A 22,426-nucleotide genomic window follows, 5' to 3' on the forward strand; every position below is an offset into this window, starting at 1 on the left:
TTACTCCTTCTGCATGTGAGTGTTTCCAACAGCCGAGCAGTCAGCAAAGTGCCACCTCAGCACCTGTGCTTTAATGATTAATACCATATTGATGGTCTCAATTAATTTCCTATTACACCACCAGAAGGCTGCGGTTGCTCCATCTCTGTCACAGCCCTGCACTTGTTTTGAGAAACTTCTTTGTGGCAGCTGCTGGCTGGAGATAGTACCCTCCTCGCTGGCTCCCACACGCGGTTCTGCAAAAAAGCCATACCAAGTGTGCACATGTGCAATCACACACCAGTATCTCACAGAAACACACACACGCACTATTACACGCTTTTTGCCTCCTCAAATTTCACACGGTTGCACACAGATTAACAAACAAAATGCAACTCTTTCTTTTTGTTGAATCACTTTAAAGGAGACTTGTTGTGTTTTTACTCACAACGTTCTGCAGTGATGAGAAAACACCACAAAGACGCCGACATCCAGCTCCACCCCTGCATGATTTCACAAACCGCCACTTTCACCTGATTCTGTGATAATGCACAACCCCCTGTGTTTTGCATTTGAACCTGGTGTGATATATAGCACTGCATTTTAGGCCATTTCCTGGAGCCGGTGCTTTGATTCATGCATAATCCCCTCCCCTGCAGTGTTACATATTTCTAACAGTGTGTAAACTACTTATTCATTCCCATGATGATCTCGGTCTGAGCCGGGGTTTGACGACACATCCCCATGACCGTAACTATCCGCGGACTCGGGATCAACTCGCAGTAAACACTGCCCCTGTGGAGAGGCTGAGGAAATGCTGCTTGTCGATCAGATTGGCAGCTCTTTGATGGCGCCTTTTCCCCCTGTCTCTTTTCATATCCAAATAAAGCAGCCTCTTATCTCTAACCACTCTGTACTTCACCCCATAAACCCCTCTATCTCTTTCTAATGTGAACTGTTTATCTCAACCTCATTCTTTCATTCTGTCTCACCCCACAACTACATGCACTGTCTTTATTTTTCTTTTTTTTCCCGTGAAACTAATATACACTGTTGGTTGCTAGGAAACCATCTGAGGTTAACCCCCCCTCCCCAAGGGCAGACGTTTGATTACCCATTGATATGGTGTGTGTGTGCATGCAGACACGCATGTGTGTGCAGCAGCCAGTGTGTGCGTGTGTGTGTGTCTCCGGAGAGAGGTCTTGCCAAGCTAAGCTCAGGGTCTGCTCCATTATTCAAACCCGTAATGATAACGAGCCCCTCACCACATTTGACAGAACACACAGGCTCAGCAGTCCTGTGAACATTGCTGTTATTGTTGTGTTTAAACCTTCTGATGCTTTTTTTTTTCTTTGTTTCGTTTTGCGAAGCACACAACGATAACTACGAGTACATATATGTTCAAAGAGCAATCGATGGGGTCAGTTTTCTGTTGCAGCCGCTGTTAACAGAGAAACTGTGTCATCTATTGTTGTTAAGTGAGCGAGCGTAGAGGCGAGTCGCGGCCAGGTTGGCATGTCGTGCAGCTGGACACACTTCAGTCCCCCTTGTAAGTCCCTGTTTAGAAATGCACCAGCACAGCTCACTCCCCCTGGCTTCTCCTGTGAAGTCCTGATTTGCTCACAGACATGGGCAGAGGCACATAAATAGTTTGCCTTGTCCACTGGCACGGGGGAAGAAGGCGGCACACACACAAGCGCATCAGAATCAGCACTGGCATGACAGGAAGTGAGGAGGGCGAGCAGAGAGAAATGACATTAGCCATGTTTCCCTCTCCAAATGAGTTGCACTTTGCCTCGAGAGGAAGAGAGGAAAATGAGAGAGCATGCAACTGGAAGAAAAAACTCGGAGAAAGCTTAGAGGTTGAGAGGTTATTGTGAAGCAGAAACAAAATAAAAGAAGCGTGAGGAGGGAGCACACGGTTGAATCCTTCCTGGGTTACACTCATCTTTGACTCTATGTCACTGGTGTGGCCACTGAATATTAGGACCAGTGCCAAGGGCTCTGTCAGGGCCATTACAGCAGCCGGATGGGCTCCTGATGGCCCTTTCTCAGCTCGCCCCTGGCCAGCTCGGCCTCTCCCGTGGGACAGCCACAACTAATGGAGAGGGTAGTGTGCTCTGCAAGGGCCTTAGGATGAATAAGTAGGCTGTAAACTGTGAGTTGAGTCGTGGCGGCTAAAGGGCCTTCAATGCCTCACTGCCCGGCTTACCGCCTGACTTACTGCCTGCCTGCTTGGCATCTAAAACGCTCCTCCATATTCAGGCTCTGAATACTGGCCTTTTGCACTTTTATTGTAATGCTGGCAGACGCTTGGCACAGCAACAAATGCACTCCACCTTTCACTGTGGTGTGCTGCACAACAAGATATTCCAAAGTTGGAGTTGGGAGGAGCCACACGAGACACACAGAAAGAAAGTAGCGGAGCTGTCTTTCGTGGTCACTCGCAGACACGTAGAACTGCAAAAGGCACTCACATATAAGCACGATTACACAAGTGTGCACACACACACACACACACCCACACACACACTTCGACTTGCATTCCCCCACACAGAGTGAAGCAGTTCTGCCCCTCTAAGCTGAGTTATTTAAAGCCCCACTCTCAACTCCATCGGAGTGATTATGTGCTGCTGAATTAAACATCACAGGCCTCAGCCCCTGGCTTCCTCTGAAACACGCTCAAACATGCTGGCCTCTTCCTGTTCCTCAAAAGTTTCAAGCTCTGCCTTTCATATCTCCCAGCCCATACATGAGGTAGTGGAGGTAAAGAGGCGGGGTGGGAATCTTCACTAAATCAGGTTCTCCTGGAGTACCTCTTGCTCTGCTGTCCTTTTCACAGCTTACAGATAGAGGTCTTGCAGATAATACGTAAAAATAAAATAAGTGAATTAGATACGGTAAACCCTCTCTCACCACTGGACTGACACCCACCCCAGTCATGATTGGTTGTTGTGTTGCAGCTGGTGAATACAGTTATTCCTCGGCATAACGCGGTTCACTTTTCACGTCTCGCTGCTTCACAGATTTGCATTGTGTTCTGCATTCTGATTGGCTAAACAGTCTCCCCGCTTCTGCACTTCCTGTGTGGCAATAACATTACGGTTTAATATGTACTGTACATATACATGTACATAAAACAGCTTGAGGATCTGCACCGATTCTCCCGTTCAAATCCAATTACTCGGGTCGCGGTGGGGCGGTGTTGATATCCACAATTTGAAGCCTTGTATAATAATTGTAAAAAAAAAATAAAGGTTACTACTTCACGGATTTCACCTATCACGGGTTCTTTTTGGAACGTAGCCCCCGTGAAAAACGAGGGATTACTGTACCTGGATGCAGTTGGCTGTGGACTGTAGCTTTTAAGTTGAACATTGACTCCAGACGTCCCAATCCAGTTATCTATACACGAACCCGGCGACCGGTTTGTGTGTGCCGCCATCTTGCGGCGGCGCCATTGCTGCGGTGGCAGGTGTCAATCTGCCACCGCACCGCTGTTATTGTAACCTCTACACAGCATCATGAATAGCTGGATTGATGATGTTAGACAGTGGCCTTCCATAAATAATGAAGGTATCTTAAATTAATGCTGATGTTAATTTATAAATAATGATTTGTTTGAGCAATAAGCAGGAAAGAATAGAGGAATAGGGAGATAAGGGAGTATATGATTAAACACTGTAATATAGCATACATTACGTGTGCTGAAGTTAGAAAGCTAGCAGCGCGACATTTAATCATTATGGAAAGGCTACGTGATTTAAAAAAAACAACAACAACAACACCTGTTTATGTTTTATTTTATTTTAGGTATCCAAGAATATTTTATTGATCGCCTGGCGTCCGATGACCAAAAAAAACGCAATTACAGGTCTCTAATTGAAGGGCAGAACTATCTCAGCTCCGGATGATACAGAATACATACATACATAACCCCAATCTTCAGATAAAACTAGTTTGTTCAGGAAAAGATATTAACTCTATTTGTAGCTGCACAGGAAAAAAATAATCTCACGAGGAAAACTAAAATATTGCTCACGCCTCGGAGCCTGTTCAGCATAATATAGCAGTAAAAAAAAAGAAAAGAGAAGTAAGAGTAATACAAAACATGTACTGTATGTTGTACTATTATACTAATTTATTGAAACACATGGCGAGTCAAACATTTACCAAAGCAGCTGCCAAACACTCCTAAACAAGGTAGCTGAAGACGTCAGTTGTGCCGAACTGCGGCAGTAAATCCTAACTAAAGAGTGCAGCTCCGACGAGGAGCTCCACTCTTTAGTAGGGATTTCTTATGGACCCAACCCGTTAATAATCATTATTTTCTCCATATACCACTCCCTGGCTCCCTTGTTTAAGGTATCCTGGTAAATTCCAGTTCCTTTCCAGCAGTTTAAAAACTTTTGTTTGCGTTCTGTCTGTTCACTTGGTGAAACAGAAAAGTAGTTTTGAAAACCCGTCCCGTCTTTATTCGCTATCAAAACAAATGCACGCGATGGGACAGGAGTTTTCCGATGATAAAAACACATTAAGAGAGCCTGGCGAGGAGCGGAGCCGCTACCGCAGTAATGGCGGCCGCTCGACATCCGGTTTTTGCTGGATTCGTGTATAGTTTGAACTGGGAGTATTTAAACACAGTGTTTGTCATAGCAGATCAAGACATCCAAACAGGGGTCTAGCCTAGCTCACCACACGTGTGCTAGTGTGCCTGTGTGCTCATGCACCGCCTGTGCATTACTGTGCCACTGTGTGTCGGCACGAAGCAAGACACCATCCAGCCGCCCCCACACTCCAAAACACACCCTTTGGCGGTGAGCGATAAAGGTTCTAAACAAAGGCAAGAAGTCCTGCGACTCGCGGAGGTGAACTTGCAGCTCCACGGAGGCAGTTGACCTTGAAATGAGCAGCGGTGTTTAGGGATAGGCGGGGGAAGGCAGTGTTTAAGAGTGCAACCTCGGTGCCAGAGGCCAGGAGGCTGCCTAATGACTGCCACACCACGCTATCCATCACCGTGCCTCTGCCAGGGCAACTGCCCCCGCACAGCCAAGCATGCACGGCTTTAATCACCCATCGAACCCTTTCAGGGGCTTATGAGTACTTTACACCAAACGTGGATTTCAACACACAGGTGTTTTCCTGTGCACATGAAACTGCAGAGACATATGTGAAGATCCTCTCAGCAAATCCTAATATGCATTCCTCACACAAACAGCATGAATATGCAGCCAACGCACCCAGACTCACAGCTCATTGCACTCATTCGGCATGCATACTGATGAACGTACACCTCCTAACATACAGAAATCTGCCTCTTGACGCTCATTCACATGCTATTTATAATTTAATGTAGGCAGACGGAAATACAACGGCTCGGCTACACTCATAAACAAAAAATACACCGATATACATCCCTGAGCTCTTTGTTTATGATGTGATGCAGAATGTTTACGACAAAACAATGGACTGTTTCTGCTTTCATCATAATTTCATTGAAATGGATGTCCCCATAGCTTGCTAGCTCAAGAACTGTCTTATTTCTTTCCTCTTTCTCATATCTTCTCGTCAGAATCGAGGCGGAAAGTTAGGCTTTCCCCTTACCTGGGCCCATGTCTGCTCTTTGCTCTGATGGGATTTGAAGCCCCCACTCTTCAGTATGTTGTTTTTTTTTATCACAGCGAAACAAGGTATCCCTGTGCTCTCTCTGGCTCATGCACGTTTCGTGAAGCATCCCCTCTCAATTAAGATCCTTTCATGTTAATGGTGTTCTTATCGCTCCTGTGCACAAGTTGTGAAAGCGAGGCCTGCTACAGTAGGGTAAAATCATGGAGTAGAGCTGCCTGAATGACAATACGAGCGCTGTTACCCTCGTTCTTTTTATTTCCATCTGTGTCTTCTCTGCAGATCTCTATCTCAAATCCTGTCTTACTCCCTGGCCTTTTTTGTTGCTAATGAGCTACGGTAGGCTGTTAGGGGAGCCGCTACATGGAAGAGTTCCAAGGGAAAGACATATTTGTGGCAGGGTCACCGAGACTTAATGAGACATCGGACACATTCTTGACCACTCACAGCAGATTCTTCCAATCGAGGTACTTTGTACTTGGGTGTCAGTTAGTCACACCTCTGCTCCTGCACTCACTATCCCATACGGAGCACGAGCTGGAAAGGTCGCTATGTGCGTCTCCACCAAGATCTGACTCGTCTTTGTCTTTAACTTCATTAGCGATTCCGTCTCTGCTTCTCCCTCCTTGTCTTTGGAGTAAAAACAGGGCGTATGACTCCAGGACGAGGTAGGCAGTCACTGGGAGATCGTCTGAGCTCTGGCTGCCTTTAAGTGCGTGGGTGCCAGAGAAACCTGTTGCCAGGCTACAACAGCACCTTTATCCTTCGGTTGCGATGGCGATGTCTTGTGTTTCGCACATGCCTGTCTGTTCAAATGTGTGTGTAAGTGCTGGCACACTCCCTTTTTTTATTAGGGTGTGAAACTGTTTGTGCTTGGATCCTGTAAATGCATGCATGACTTTGTGTTTTGGTGTGTTTTTTTGTTTGTGAGCTGAGATGGTGAAAGGAGGGACAGGAAGGTGCTAGACCACCCACTCAGCAGGCCTCCCGCCCCCGCGGCTGACTCCCCAAGACTCTGATAGTAATTAGCTCAACGTCTATCCGTCTGTTCAAGGGATGCGCAGAAAACATTAACACAACGCACCGACGTCTAAATGTTGGCTAGACACAAGCAGACGCGATCATTCATTCTGTCATACATGTGAACGGTTGGCACACACGTTGATAAGAAAACAAGCCTCCATGAGTGTGCATACACTGTGGGCCTTCGTATTTATGTGGGATTTTATACCCTGATGGTTTTGTTTACTGAATAAGATTCTAAAATCTTTGCCCACCACAGGTTTCTGCAACTGCTCTCCAGTTTTCTCCAGCACTGCGGAAATAAGGCTGGAAAGCTGCCCTGAGACCCACATGGGAAATGAGAGAAAAAACAACCAAAAGACTACATTACACAATTAATCAATAAGTTAATGAGATCTCATTTTCTCTAGAAAAGACTATCCAGGCAAAAAGTTCCCCCTCAGCCTTTTCCCTCTCCTCTTCGGAGAACCAACTCCTGGTATTACACTGTGGAAAAAAGAAAGCAGCCAGCAGGAAATTAAATTAAATTACCATCCTGATAGATTTATGTGGCGCTTTACATTTTCATTGTGTTGTTTTCCTCTCAGAGTGGAGGTAAGCCTAAGTTGGTAGAGAACTGTTAAATATGTTGTAAAAGTGAGAGGAGAGAAAGAAGTAAAACAGGACCGGGGAAGGAGAGCAGAAGTTCTAGACGTTTTTGTTTTTTTTTGCCTCTGGCTCCCTTGACTGTTTACAACAGATTTCCAGCAGCAAAAAAACCCAGCATGACACAAAAAACGACTTGTATTTGGATGATCCGTCGTTACTGCCACATGGCCAGGTTCTCTGCATAGAGCGCATCAGTGTGTGAATGCTTGACATGGGAAAAAGTACAACCGGGAGTGTGGGTGTGGAACGCAGGAGATGGGCTTCCAACTCGCCCCGGTGTGTCCTCGTGTGTGTGCACAAACTTTAAATGTCTGTTAACAATATGATAATGAGTTTGTCCTTGCCCAATCTGTTTCCGTGTGTCCGTCCGTGCGTTCCCACTCCCACCTGCACTCACACACCCGCACACATTTGTGTCGGCTCATAATGGAACGCCGCTCTCGACATTCTGCGCTCTCATTCCAAGTAAAGATTGAGGGCATCTCTTGGCTATTGACACAGCTGGTGGTGCCATCTGGGGGGCATCACACACACCGCCTGCACCATCTCCATCCAAACAGAGCAGCAGTCATCACCTATAGTGCCTGTGCCCATGACAGGAGACGAGGAAGGCAAGGGAGATAAAGTATGGTAGTGTCCGACTCGGGCTGGTGGTGGAAGTGGAGGGGGGTTGGAGGGGGATTCATCCTTCTTCCTGAGACTGCTTTACATACCATCCATCTACGACGGCCCGGTCACATCAGGGATGGTTGTTTATGTATTTAGGATGTTTTCACTGGAGTGTTTGTGCATCTGCGTTGCTCAGCCACACCCCTGTCTGATGTAACAGAGGAGCCGAGGTGAGGGGGGGGGGTGGGCCAAGGCTCAGATTAATGGTTCACATTGAGAGGGAGCACAAACCTACGGCAGGGGTACCTTGATTTATTTACCACTTAGCAATGATGAAGCTTCAAACCGCAGTCATCCACTAGTCCCGCTGTTTTTCTCGGATCGAACCCGAAGCCGGCCCGTTCCGCTCCTGCGTCTGGTTCAGCACGCACACGCACGTGGGCGTAGTTTTAGTGCGCTCACAGCACTCGCATAAATAAACCGAAACATTTGTACTCCATACGTCTTTATATTTGGCAATGCGTGGGTCAGTTTTATTTAGACTGCTTTCCATTATTTGGTGTATTTGTGCGTCGGCTTAGTGGCAGCCGGATGTTGACGCAAACCGGGGGCTTTCCTTGTACTTGGCAATGAAAGCATCCCATGATTACGGAAGTGGATTTATGTCATTCACACCTGCACAACATTCCTTCAAATACCACCTATTATTAATAAGCTGTCAATTTAGGGAATTTGCGGAGATAATTCTGTAACAATTTGCAAGCAGCAAATAGTTGAGTTTTGACTTGGTAAATACTGGCGGAGTTAATTGAGGGCATCGTCTCTCTGTGTGGGAGGATTTGACAAAATGCCATAAGTGGGTTACATGAGCACACGTCGTAATTAACACACATGCACATACAAGTGCACAAGTAAATGAGTACACACATCCAATCACGTACACATTTAGAGATATAGAGATAGAGACAGTCACATAATGACTGAGATTATTGCCTTGTTTCTGATCCCAGATTTGTTCTGCTGCCTGGCTATGTTTAGGCTTGCGTGTTTCCTCTTTACTTCTTTGGGCTTTGTTGTCTGTGTGAGAGATCCCATGCAGTGTTTTAAATTCAGCAACATTTACTTCACAACAGCCAGCTTATTTTTTTCTCCCCCCGCTTAAAAGCACTCACATCTGAACCACAGCATCTTTGTGCAACTCCAGCTCTTTGCCTTTTATATCCTTAAGAAACCATGAAACAGGCACCCGTTTCATCATCTCGTCTTACCTTCACCGCACTCTGTTCTCCCAACAGAATCCTGATATCGTGCTCGTCCACTATTTGAATGTTCCGGCCATCGAGGATTGTGGGAAACCATGTGGGCCGATCCTGTGCTCCATCAACACGGACAAGAAGGAGTGGGCCAAGTGGACCAAGGAGGAGCTGATCGGCCAGCTCAAGCCCATGTGTAAGTATTTGAAAACTGCTGCACAACTACGCTTTCATCATTTCTTGTCACTCCAGCCTCGGCATTTACTCGCAGCCTTTGATATAAATGACTTCTTTTCACTGCTAAAAAGACATTACAGGGTTGTACACGTGAAACACAAGCGTCAATGTATAGATGGGTGGAACATTTAGCTCAGCGCTCCTACGATGTTACATGAGTGTCCTCTACCCAGAGCTGTGTGCTAGTAGTCCCAGGTCAAAGTTCAGCTCTTCCCCTTGACCCCCTGGCACCAGGCCGGCCACTAGGACAGCAGCTCCCCTCTGTCTGGACCGTGGAGGCCGCGAGCTGGTTATTGATTGGTGTTGAGGCACGAGAGGAGGAATATTTGACTCAACAGAAATCACCTTACACTCCCTCTCTGGCTCTGTCTGCCTCCCTCCATCCTGAATGGATCATTCCCCGTTGTTATTACCTGTACCACTGCTCAGTCTAAAAGCACTATGTACCAAAGCACTATGTGTTTTTATGAGTATCTATACATCTGGGTGAAGACTGAGGCAATGTTTTGGAAAAAAGCAAGGGTTTTGTCTGATGATGATGACAACAGCCCAAAGGGGACTTTGTGGGGCATTGAAAATCTTTCAGAGAGCTGTTAAGATGCCATTAACCACAAGGCTGTGATTTGGGTGTGGGTGTGTGTGTATGTGTGTGTGTGCGCTCGCGTCTGTGTGTGTGTGTGGCAGAGGCCAGCAGAGTTGTGACGGATATTCTGATAGCCAATTATTGGTGATGTGGCCAGGTGAAGAGGAAGGTGTCAGCAGCTTTACCAAGCACACACACATGCCGGCTGCATACTGAATAAGCAGTCAAGGCCATCACCGCAGCCATCTAAGCTATATTGTTGCCCCTCATCACTGCATTAGTTTTAGGACATTTTAACATAAAGCCTTAGCTCGGGGCAGTGACTGAGCAACAAAGGCCTTACTGTATTCATTACATCTGTGGCTTAATGTAAAAATCAAGCACCATTTGCAGTAATGTGTGAAGTCATTAACTTTGGCAGTTGTTGGGACAAAGAGGGTGAGTATGAGATGCCTTCTAGCTGCCAGGCTACATGAGGGGGCTACATAAAGAGCAAGTAGTCCCTATTCTGCTTTCTATCTCTGCTTTTCTGTCTTTCTTCTCCTGTTTTCTTTTCCCTTTCTCTGGGAGAATCCGGCAACATGAAGTCAGCAGTGGAGCAACATTGCCATCTAGTGATTCTCTGCGATGACAACCTCTAATCCTAATGAAGGGAGCGCACAGTTGCGTTAAAGTCATGGTGTACTAACCAAGTGTTACTTAATCTTAAATGATACACTAGCTCTTACACCATGCTACACTGCATTATACCACACAGTTCATCCATAACAGACTGATCTCAGTCTTTTTTGCATTCAATCTGTGTATTTTTTTATATACATATATATTTAATCTATGTGTATCGCGTATGCTGAACTAGATAAACTAATTGGACAAATTTTCTTTCCAACCTTGTCAGGATGATGAAAAACCAATGAAGTTTGCAGTTTGAGTATTGAATGCTAAAAGCAAGATTTCAGGAGTGTGTGTAATGTTGAGGCTCATATACTTACCCTTTTCATAGGATGATTTTTGTCAGCAAATTCTTTCATGTTCAATAATTATTTTTACACAACACTGGCAACTTTTGTAATACAGTGTCCCCCCCCTTTTGACCTCCTCTTCTCTTTTATGATTCTCTTTATGATATTTTGCTGCACAAACCATTTAACACCTCTAATGGTACAACAACAACAAAGGAAAAATGTGGATTTCATGGATGAGTTGAGCTTATTCTGTCTCCTGACAATCAAAAAACCCCACACACGCTCTCCGTCTAAAGCATTTTCACATGCACAGATGCTCACACATAGTAGTCCAAGTGTAAGCCCTTTGAAACAGCCCCATCTGACCTAGTCATCCTTAACGCCCTGTGGTGTTTGACGGAGAAAAGAAGAAACGGGGGTGGGTTGGAGAGGGGGGGGGGGGGGGGGGCGGGGGCGAGGAGCAGGGCATCACTACTCAGTCACGAAACAGTTCCACAGACAAGACAGCCAGTTTGATTCACCCTTTTGGTCTAATGCAATAAACACGTAGCACTGCACAGCTATGCCCCTGGCCGGCTGACAGCGCATGAGCAGCTTTAACAAACACTCGCACAGACAGAAGGCTGGTCTCCGGGCTTGGCGGATAGAACCGGAGAAGAAAAGATCAAGGCGAGACGGACAGAGCTGGCCTGGTGTAAACTATTGTACTCAGCTGTCCCATATCGGGCCCAGTGGTGCAGAGCCAATCAGGTGGGGTACGCCCTACAGATCAGCTGTGTTCATCATTAAGAGCTGTGCAACACTGCCCATTACAGGATGCAATCAGAGCGATCACATGACCCGTTTGCTGTCCGTTTCCTCCACCACTGGTGCCTGGGATTAAACCCGGTGGCGCTGCTTCTGTCATGTCTGCTTTGGAATATAAGGCTCAGTGAGAAGAGCAGACAGGCAGACACGGTGGTAACTGTACGTCAACAACACAGAGCCTCCAGGGGTGACATTCGTCTAGATGAGGAGGGCTGTAGCAATCTGGCATGAGGGATTAGGGCAGAGAGGAGACAAGATTGTTTGGACAAATAGGCACAGCGCTGCTTGCTGGATGTGAGTTGTGGCATTAGGGTCTCACTTTAGCTGTGTTTCTGAGTCAGAATGGACACTTGTCTGTCAAGATGTCACCTTGCTGTCTTTGTCACGAAGGGGAAGGTATGGTAGCATTTGCAGTACGCCAATGCCCTCGTTATCTCTTTATTAGTAATACGGGCGTCATCTAATTTGTGCTGTTTGCCTTTTATCCGTCAGGGGGTCAATAGTACTGACGCACCGTTTAATGGGATCTCCAGACACAAACAATTATTTGTGGGGTTGTTAAATAGACAGTTGATGAAACTTTTCTATCACATTTACTTTCCCTTTTTCTTCAGCTCCCTTAATGCGGATTAAATACTGAATAAATCTGACTGGATGATGTCTACAGTGAGGCGTCTGGGGCACGTATGATCTGGGCTTGATCACAGAAGCTCTGCTGACATCTGCTGGTGACCAGCCTGTAATCTGCCCTAAAGATCTTAAAGCTTTCAAGTTAGATCCTCATCACAGTCATCTAATCAGGTTCCCCCAACTTCTTTCCTCGCCTCATTTTAACTAGCTCTATCTTTTATCTGCGATTCCCTCAGCCTCTCGCACGGTTCTACCTCCTTTTATCTCAAGTGCAAACACACATTCATGAAGCAAATCCTCTGTGCTTCTTTTACATTCTTTTAAAACCTTGTTCTCTTCATGAGTCACATTTATCTTATTCACATTTAACCAAAAGAAGTGCTAAATATTCAATATTACCTTTTTTTTCACTCTAGAGAGCCTGATAATTGTAGCAGTGAGTGGTCTCTCCTACCACCTTATAGCAATATCATTCTCATCAGAAATGATTGCTGCCCAACAAGTGGAGCAATAATAAGTATTAGGAGATGCGAGTGAAAGGAAGGAGGGCAAAGCCTCCCATCCTTCCCTGGTAAGGCGGCAGATCCAGCTGCAGTCACTTGGTGACGATAGCCTCTTCTTGTCTGAGCAGTCTCCGGTCAGGATAAGGACAGAGAGGGGTGAGGTCCAGCTCACTGTCACCGTCATTAGCACTCACACATGGGATGCTGTTGAGTAGCCACAAACACTGAAACACAGAAGCACGACAAAGACCAGTCATTTTTTTTAGAAGTATGAACATCTCTGCTTTACCGTGATAGCCCTGTAGGCAGATGTCCAGTGAGCAGGACGAGGCGTACTGGTAGGCAGAGCGGGAGAGCAGTGGGTGGGGCGGGAGGTTGGCGTGGCTGGTGGTCTGTTGGGCTGGCTGACATCTCTGTCTCCTCCTTTCTCCCGGCAGTTCATGGCATCAAGTGGACTTGCAGCAATGGGAACAGCAGCTCTGGCTTCTCAGTGGAGCAGTTAGTGCAACAGATTCTGGACAGCCACCAAACAAAGCCACCTCCCCGGACTCACAACTGCCTCTGCACGGGTACCTTGGGTAAGGGCTAGTGCGGCGGGGCTGAGTTTATTCTGACAGGAGAACTGAAATATTTCTGGTTTGGGTGGCGAGGGGTCAGTATGAAACAGGTACACTTATAGATCATGGCAATAATCCAGATATTTCCGCTATTGTTTCAAAAAGCTGTTTTTCAGAAGAATAATGTGGAGAACAATATAAGTAATCTTGTTACAATAGATATTTTCTGTCACAGAATCTCCGGATCCCTGGAAAGAGCTCATCAGAATATGTTTGGAAGTCAATCTTTTATTTAATTTCTTGTTTGATGAAAAATGAAAGTGTGTCCATATTTAACATCTATACAAAGTATACACTACATTATGTGTGATTAAGTTTTTGGGTTTTTTTTTTTAATTAAAAGTTACATTTCCACTTAGAAGACATGTTGCACAGCAGTTTTTGGATGTTTAAAAACATCTGATTTGCACACTCCTCAAATACATACAAAACTTTTTTATATAGTAAGAGAATACATATTAATTCTAAATGTATCATACTTTTTGGGCACTTTTTTGTATGGAAAATGTCATTGTCTTCTTTTGTTAACTTTTGGTTGCTTGTCTTTGACTATAATCACACAAAGTTTGCTCAGTGATTTAGAGTCAAATCAATTTTGAATAATTAACCCACTTTTGAACTTTATACAGTTTTGTATAGATTCCTCTTTCACGGGGGAAAAGGATGAAGAACTGCACATTTTTATAAGAGACCCCAGGTTCATTTTGTATGGGAATAACCGTATTTATTTAAGAACATTTTGAACATAGCCCTTAGCTCAATCATCCTATTTAAGGAGAATCAATGTATTGAATGTTACACCCTGAGGAAGGCTGTGGCCGAAACGCGTGGGCTGTAACCCACTTTTTTAATCTTTCCACATGAAATAGCCAATTTAAATAAAGGCTTTTTATATTTGAAGAAGAGTGCCTTGGATTTTTCTTCCTTTTTGATAGCCCTTAGCTCTATTCATGTTTTTCAAGATGATGAACAATGCAAACATTGTCATCTGCTGCACACATTGTATGATTTCAGGAAGGTAAGGACACATTTGTATTTAAGAAACACTAAACAAAACATTCTTATCCATTTTGCTTTATATTTTTGCTTTATCGCTCCTTTAATATGTTAAACTCCCCTCATTCAACCAAATCTGCATCTTCTTTCTGCCTTCATGTAGGTGCGGGGAGCAGCGTACACCACAAATGCAACAGCGCCAAACACCGCATAATCTCACCTAAGGTGGAGCCTCGCTCAGGGGGTTACAGCAGTGCACACTCCGAGGTCCAGAACAACGATGTGTCCGAGGGGAAGACCGACCATAGCGGCCATGGCGTAGGCAAAGGCTCTGGAGGAGGCGGAGGATCAGGCAGCACCAGGGAAAAACGCAATGGCAAAGTCCACAAGCCCGTCCTGCTGCACCAGAACAGCACAGAGGTGTCGTCCACCAACCAGGTGGAGGTCCCTGACACCACGCAGAACTCCCCCGTCTCCATCAGCAGCGGCCTCAACAGCGATCCAGACATGGCTGACAGCCCCGTGGTGACGGGAATGAGCCACGTGGCTTCAGTCATGTCCGGACTCTCCCAGAGTGTCTTCATGTCCGAGGTGACAGGAGACCCCGTGTACAGCATGTCTCCAACTGGGGGTCCCAACGCTCACTTGATGGGAACAGATGCCACATCACAGGGCTTGGTGTTGTCTGTGACCACTGATCGTCACAAATTTGCCTTCCCCGGAGGAGGAGTAGGGGAACCTGGGACCACCACAGCAGGAGACAGTCTGTCCATGCTGTCCACAGCCGGGGTGTCCGAGGAACTGGTACTAACCAGCAGTCTGGACTCTGGAAGCATTAAAATCCCAGAGACTAATATGAACTTTGACCCCGACTGCTTCCTGAACAACCCCAAACAGGGCCAGACCTACGGTGGCAGCGCAATGAAAACGGAGAGCAACTCTTCCTCAACTTCTTCTTCGTCTGGCGGCAGCAGTAGCACCAACGGCAATCTGCAGCGCTCCCCGACCATATCAGACAACGGCTACACCTTCAGCTCAGCTCTCGTGAAGAACATCAAGACAGAAGACACGTCCTTTGAGCAGCAACTGGCCAAAGAGAGCGGCTACCAAGTTGGCGGAGTGGTAAATTGTGGCAACGGAGTGTCTGTATCATCCGGTGCTGGTTCAGGTCAAAGCAGCCTCAGTCTCACGGCAGCAGGCTCGCTGCTCCCATCGGGCGGGGGACTGAGTCCCAGCACTACCTTGGAGCAGATGGATTTCAGTGCCATCGATGCCAAGCAAGACTACGCTTCGACTGCTACCACGGTGGGCTATGCTCAAGCTATGTCCAGTCCCCACATGCAACACCAGAACCGTTCACCCAGCTTCTTCCTCCAGGATTCTTCTCAAACCAGCCAGACTCAACAGGGGAGACCAGGCATGGGCCAAAAAACACATTTGATGGAGCACAATTCCCATGACTCTGGAGCTTACATGGGACTACAAGTAGTGAAAACGGACTCCCCCGGCAGCAACGGCCACCTTCATCACCACCACCAGGCTCATCAGACCCAGCACAGGGCCAACTGTAACGGAGGCTCGCCCAGAGACGGCCCCGGCCAGGCCGGCTCTCTCCAGCTGTTGCAGTACCAAGGGGGCTTTCCCGGACTGGGAACTGAGCACGAGGAGGTGGTCGGTCTGGAGCAACCTGGCAGCGTGAGTTCAGGTCAGACGGGAGCCACAGAGAGCGGTGCTGAGAACCTGCTAAAGCCCGGGGATCACATTCAGGCATGCGGAGCAGGGAACGGAGAGGGAGGTGGAGCCGAGCACTACCTGCATCAGGCCTCGGATGGGAGTGGAGGGGGCACAGGAGGTGCTGGGGAAGGGGTAACACTTCACAATGGAAACAACAACAGCGATGGCAGCAACCGCTCCCAGCAGCAGCAGCAACAGCTGCAGCCTCTTCTCCAAGGTGCTAGCATAGTCCAAGGACTGTACAACGCCGTCGGAGCCCACCAAGGTCTGGGCGGAGCAGCCAGCAATGGGGGAGCAGGAGGAACAGGCATGGAGATCAGTCTGGACCACTTTGACATATCTTTTGGAAACCAGTTCTCTGACCTCATTAACGACTTCATCTCAGTGGACAGCAGTGGAACCGCCATGTCGGCTGGAGGGGCCCTCTATGCCCACCAGCTGGTCACATCTCACGGCTCTGAGAGTCAGAACGCAGCTGGCGGAGCCCCGCAGCAAGGCCAGGAAGACGGCGGCGCCAGAGGCTCTGGCTACAGCCCCTCGGAGCTCTGCCTTCAACCTTGTTGCAGCCCCCAGTCTTTAAGTGCAGGGGCTGGAGCAGCAGGCAACACGGGAGAAGCAGGTTCCTTGTCTTACATGAATGTTGCAGAGGTGGTGTCTGCAGCTGTCGCCCAGGGGGCTCTGGGGATGCTTCAGGCCACGGGTCGCCTCTTCATGGTCACTGATTACTCTCCTGAGTGGTCGTATCCTGAGGTGAGTAAAGCACAACACAAAATGTCTTTGTTACGTCTTGTAGTTGTTTTAGGTTCCTAATTCTCCTTTATTTTAACACTGATTAGTGAAATGCTGGTCACAAACACTAGATAGAGGGGATATATAAAAGTCCATGCATTTCATGTGCAATGTTCTTTATTTAGCTGTGGATTTTAAGCCTATCCCATCTATGAATTAGGATTTCGTTTTAGCTGACGTTCCCAAAGAGAATTTCGAATTTCCATTCATCTGAAACAACTGACTCTACCTCTCTAAGATGTTATTTTTATACCCAGTCATCCCACTGAACTATTGACCAGTTCACAGTTAGTTACAACATGTTTCTCCAAGTACCACATAATAATAAGACTTTTTATTTATAGACCCTTTTCAGGACACTCAAGGTCACCGTACAGATAAAAGCAGAATGCACAATAAAGATAATAAAGTACAGACTACAGAGATAAAAACAATGAGTGATAATAAATAGAGAGTAAAATGCAATGGTGATAAAAGTACGGACAATAGTCATAACCACTCACATCATTTGTGCAGACATCTGTCCCCCCCCCCCCAGAGAGAGTATTCTTTGGGGTGCAGAGCAACTGAATGCTCTGGCCCCCATGGTAGTGAGGCAAGCAGAGGGGACAGGGAACAACGGTTGTGAACAACAATGTTTTGTATTGGATAAGGAATGTGACTGGGAGCTGAAGCTGCTGCAGGACGGGCGGGATGTGACAGGTGGGTGGGGTTCTGGGGATGATTCGTGCTGCCAAACCTCTAAACAAGTAGGAGTTTGTGAAGAGCTTTCTGAGGGAAACCAAAACAGAAGTGAGTTGCAGTGGCCTAGAAGTGATAAGACTGTGGGCCAGTGTGTGTGAGCAGCTGTGTGAGGAGTGAGGGAAGGATGTAAGCGGCTGAAGTATGATAACCGGGTTAAGTCGTTTATGTGGAAAGTGAAGTAGAGTGTGTCGTCGAGGACGACACCCAGACTCTTAACCTGAGGGGAAGGAGAGACACTATAGTTATCAACGGGTACATTACAACTGGGAGACTTATTAAAGAAGAACTTGGTACCAATGAGTAACATTTCAGTTTTTGCTTCTGTTTTTTTTGGAACAAACACATTTTATTTTGATTATTATTATTAGTTATACTGAATATACACACAAAATACGTATATAAATGAATAGTACATGTATAAAACAGATATGCATGAGTCCGTATGTATATATGGGGGACAGCAAAGGCAAGTGAGTGTAATGATGATATAGACAAAACTACTAGTCCAGGAACTGCACTATCAATTCAATTGAGAACAGGCTAAGAAGAGGTTTCCAATATAATCCACTATGCTCATTTTCCGTTTTCAATATCATTCAGGAAGGGCTGCCATATAGCCTTGAATTTCTAGGTAGACCCCTGAAGGGTATGTCTTATCTTCTCTAAATTGAGATGATGCATACTCTCTAAAACCCATTGTGAGTGTGTAGGGGCGAAGGAGTCTTTCCATTTAAACGGTATAAGCCTCCAGGCTAACAGGGTACAAAAGGCCTAAATGTTACAATTAGAATTGCTGATATTTTTCCCCTGTGGCACAACACCGAATAAAGCCGTAATAGGGGACAGGTCCACCGGCTCCCTCAGCACTGTAGTGAAGGTGAAAGAAATTGATCGCCAGAAGTGTTGTATCTTGGGGCCGGTCCAGAACATATGTAATAGAGTAGCAGGGGCCTGTTTACATCTATCACAGGTGGGGTCAAGATCAGGTCTCAATCTAGATAGCTTCGTTTTGGACTAAAGAAGTCGATATACAATCTTAAACTGAACCACAGCATGGCGTTGTCATGTGGATGAGGAGTAAATTATTTGAATGATCTTTAGTCAATCTGGATCTGGGATATGAATATGTATATCTTCCTCCCACTTTCCATTAAACTGTGCTATGGTGGTCACATCGTGTTGCATAAGGAGATCATACACTTTGAGATTGAATTGCAGAGGGTTCTTGCTCACTTTGAATATTGAATCTATAAGAAAGGTTGGGGGAGAGATGGGAAACAGCTGAAATGTGACATAATGACATTTGATAGTTGTAGGTACCTAAAAAAGAGGGATCTGGGAGGATGGAACGTGTGTACCAGTGGTTCAAAAGACGCAAAATCATTATTAAGATAAAGGTCTTGTAGTGAGGAGATCCCTTTATTAGATGAGGTTTCGAAGGCTGCATACAGTACAGAGAGGAAGAACATATGGTTTTTAACCGTAGGGGCAAAAAGGAATAGCTGAGAAAACTGGGGTTAGTAGAGTAATGAGAGATAGATCTTGTCGGGAAAGGATCTGAGCACAGCAGAGCCGGTAGAGAGTTATCTTTACGTAGTGCGCCCTCCGGGAGCAGCCACTTAGGGCCGGCGGGACCTTCAGTAACAGTCATCCAGGAACTTTATTCCCTAATGTTAGCTGAGTAGTAGTAAAATAGGAAATCTGGAAGCACCATTCCACCTTGAGAGCATGGTCTCTGCAGGATACTTTTCCGTATATGTGGATTTGTCTTGTTTCAGATAAAGGCAAGGCAAGTTTATTTCTATAGCACAATTAAACAACAAGGTGATTCAAAGTGCTTTACAGAAACATTAAAACATAACACAGTAGAAATAAAAAGTCTGGTTTAAAGTTTGAACCAAAAAAAAGAAATAAAAAAGAACAATAGATCAAATCTGATGAAATCCGTAGTTCAAATATTAAGTTGATAAAATATTAAGTTTTGAAACTCAAGTTTAAAAGTACCAGTGCAGTTTTGAAACTTTATTCAAATGCAGCTGAGAACAGGTGAGTCTTCTGAATTTAAATACACTGTTTCAGCTGATCTGAGGCTTTCTGGGAGTTTGTTCCTGACATGTGGTGCATAGAAGCTGAATGCAGCTTCTCCATGTCTGGTTCTGACTCTGGGAACTGATAAAAAAAAAGATCCAGATGACCTGAGGGGTCTGAAAGGTTCATACTGGGTCAGGAGGTCTCTGATGTATTCTGGTCCTGGACCATTCAGATCTTCATAGACCAGCATCAGAACTTTAAAGTCCATCCTCTGACGGTCAGGCAGCCAGTGTAAAGACCTCGGAGCTGCACTGATGTGGTCCCCTTTTATGGTCTAAGGGCCCGATTTACTAAAGGTTTGCGTGTGTTAAAACCTGTGCAAACTTGACAGCACCCGCAACCAAAGTGCCAGCTGATCTACTAACAGCGTGCAAAGAGGACTGCGCCTCTCAAATGCGCTAAATTGCACACGCAATTCAGTTAGTACTTTTGCCCTGATGAATAATCAATATGGGGCGTAACCGCCAGAGAGCGCTAAATACTGGGAGGGGAAGATGCAAATATGTCCATTTACCACGCGCAATGAGATTTACCAAGCCTGAAAGTAATTGCGCGTATTGTGATTGCGTCTGTATTTAATACGTTCGAAAGGAAGGTGCTAATCTGCTGCTGCCGTTATTGTGGCAAGGAGGCGACATCCAAAATCAAAGAATACACAGAGAGAGAGTCTTTATTCTGCTGCATGCTATTTTAAAAATGGTTGCACAAGTTTTATTAAAGGCCACTTTTTCTTTAGTTCTTCGCCTTATATCTTGCCACCTTCTCTTATTGTGCACCCCTCCACTCGCCCACAAGCAGGCCAAGCCTTTGTGCCAAAACTTTGTATTTTATTGATTATTTATCTTATTGAACGTGAAATCATCCTTCGTAAATTACATTTAATTAAAACCCGTGCTTATTAATCACAAAACACAGGTTAAACATCATGACCAAATCCGCTCCGACCCGCTGTGTCAGGATCAGCGCAGAGACTGCAGCTTTGCCTGAATTATGGTTCTGCGTTAAATCGACGGCCATATGATGGTCCCGTCTGTCACACATTTACTGTCAGTGTTTGCTATATAATATATAATATTTGCAATATACTGTGGACATCTGAATAAAAACTTAACTCATAAATAGATTGAATCAAAGCACTCTCCAGCTCTGTGTCTGATTGTCTTTTTCTCCTCAGATCATGCCGAGCACCGCCGGGTCACGCAAACCCGACCAATTCAATATTAAAATCAAATTCGGTCCTGTGGCCCGTTTTTCTATTTCGTATTTTGATCTGTGCCTAAAATTGAAATATGAAAAACCAGACGTTTTTCCGTTTTTTGTAATATCTCTAACTCCAACTCGTCAAATTTCATTTTGCACTTGTGACTGTGCTTTCCATCCAGACTCTCCATGGCGCAGATCTGCGCTCGCAAACCTTAACACGCAACACCTCATTTAAATACTGCTGTTTGCACCTGTTATCAATTGCGCACGCAATCTTAGTTGATCACCTGCAAACCACACGCAAACAGCACGCGCAAACTTTTTCAGTGCACACGCAATTTAGTACTCTTTATTGAGGATCTTAGTAAATCGGGCCCTTAGTGAGGACTGGAGCAGCAGATTTCTGAATGAGCTGCAGTTGTTTTACTGACTTTATACATGTAGGTAAATCTGTCACGATGCTGTTACAATAATCAACCCTACTAAAGATGAATGCATGGTTGCGTGCAGTTAAAGCACCAAATGCAGATATAAGCTCATCAACAGAACTGAAAAAATGTTCGGTCAAGAATATGGGAAGATTTTGAAGCAACTATTGGAGTTTTGGAAAAACATTAATTTTAATAGTATTGATTCCTCCTCTCAGAGAGAAGAGCAGCAGATCCCACCATCCAATATCTTTTTTTCAAACCATCCAGCATTAAAAAGAAGTTGGCTTTGTAAAGATCCTTAAAGTTACATGTAATCCAGATCCCAAGATACTTAAAGTTATCTGTATTGATTTTGAAAGGCGTTGAATTGAGTGACACATTTTTGGAGGCCGAGCCGATAGGGATTAGTTCACGTTTATGAAAGTTTATTTCATAGCCTGATAATCTGCCAAAACACTTCAACATTTTTGATAGCCTAGGAAAGCTGGGGCTAGACAGATACAGCAGTAAATAATCTCCACTTTGGATTCATGACCCTCCTCTTACGACTCCTTGGATGCCGGTGTCCTGTCGTGTCGCCTGGGCTAGCGGTTCGATAGCAATAACAAACAGGAGTGGCAATAACCGACAGCCTTGCCTAGTGCCTCTTCAAAGATTGAAGAAAGGAGAAAGATTGTTGTTGGTAAGCACTCCAGCCATTGAAGAGGAATATAGGATTTTAATCCAAGATATAATGCTGGAATCAAAGCCAAACCTTCTAAGAGTGAAAAACAAATATCCGCACCCCACTCGATCGAAGGACTTCTCGGTATCAAGAGACAAAACAACCTCCAGTGTGTCGAGTGTGGAAGGGGTATGGATAACATTGAGCAGCTGTCTGGTGTTAAAAAAGGAGTACCGATTCCTCACAAAACCTGTCTGATCTGGTGACATAATCAGTGCGAGTGAAGCCCCCAGGC

At 45.6% G+C, this 22,426-nt stretch overlaps 1 protein-coding gene across 9 annotated transcripts in view; it reads left to right on the top strand.

Moving 5' to 3' along the window:
• Nucleotides 1–22,426, top strand: part of camta1a (calmodulin binding transcription activator 1a) — a 333,390-nt gene that overhangs the window by 277,292 nt on the left and 33,672 nt on the right. For 7 of the 9 annotated variants that reach the window (XM_061735492.1, XM_061735493.1, XM_061735494.1 and 4 more), the window contains 3 exons: nucleotides 9,180–9,333; nucleotides 13,300–13,440; nucleotides 14,639–16,959. In XM_061735492.1, the coding sequence (XP_061591476.1) occupies nucleotides 9,180–9,333; nucleotides 13,300–13,440; nucleotides 14,639–16,959 (2,616 nt within the window). The remainder of the gene's footprint in view (nucleotides 1–9,179; nucleotides 9,334–13,299; nucleotides 13,441–14,638; nucleotides 16,960–22,426) is intronic. The other 2 variants (XM_061735497.1, XM_061735500.1) reach the window with 1 other exon arrangement.

The sequence above is a fragment of the Cololabis saira genome, chromosome 12 (genome assembly GCF_033807715.1).
Source record: "Cololabis saira isolate AMF1-May2022 chromosome 12, fColSai1.1, whole genome shotgun sequence".
Lineage (NCBI taxonomy): Eukaryota > Metazoa > Chordata > Actinopteri > Beloniformes > Belonidae > Cololabis > Cololabis saira.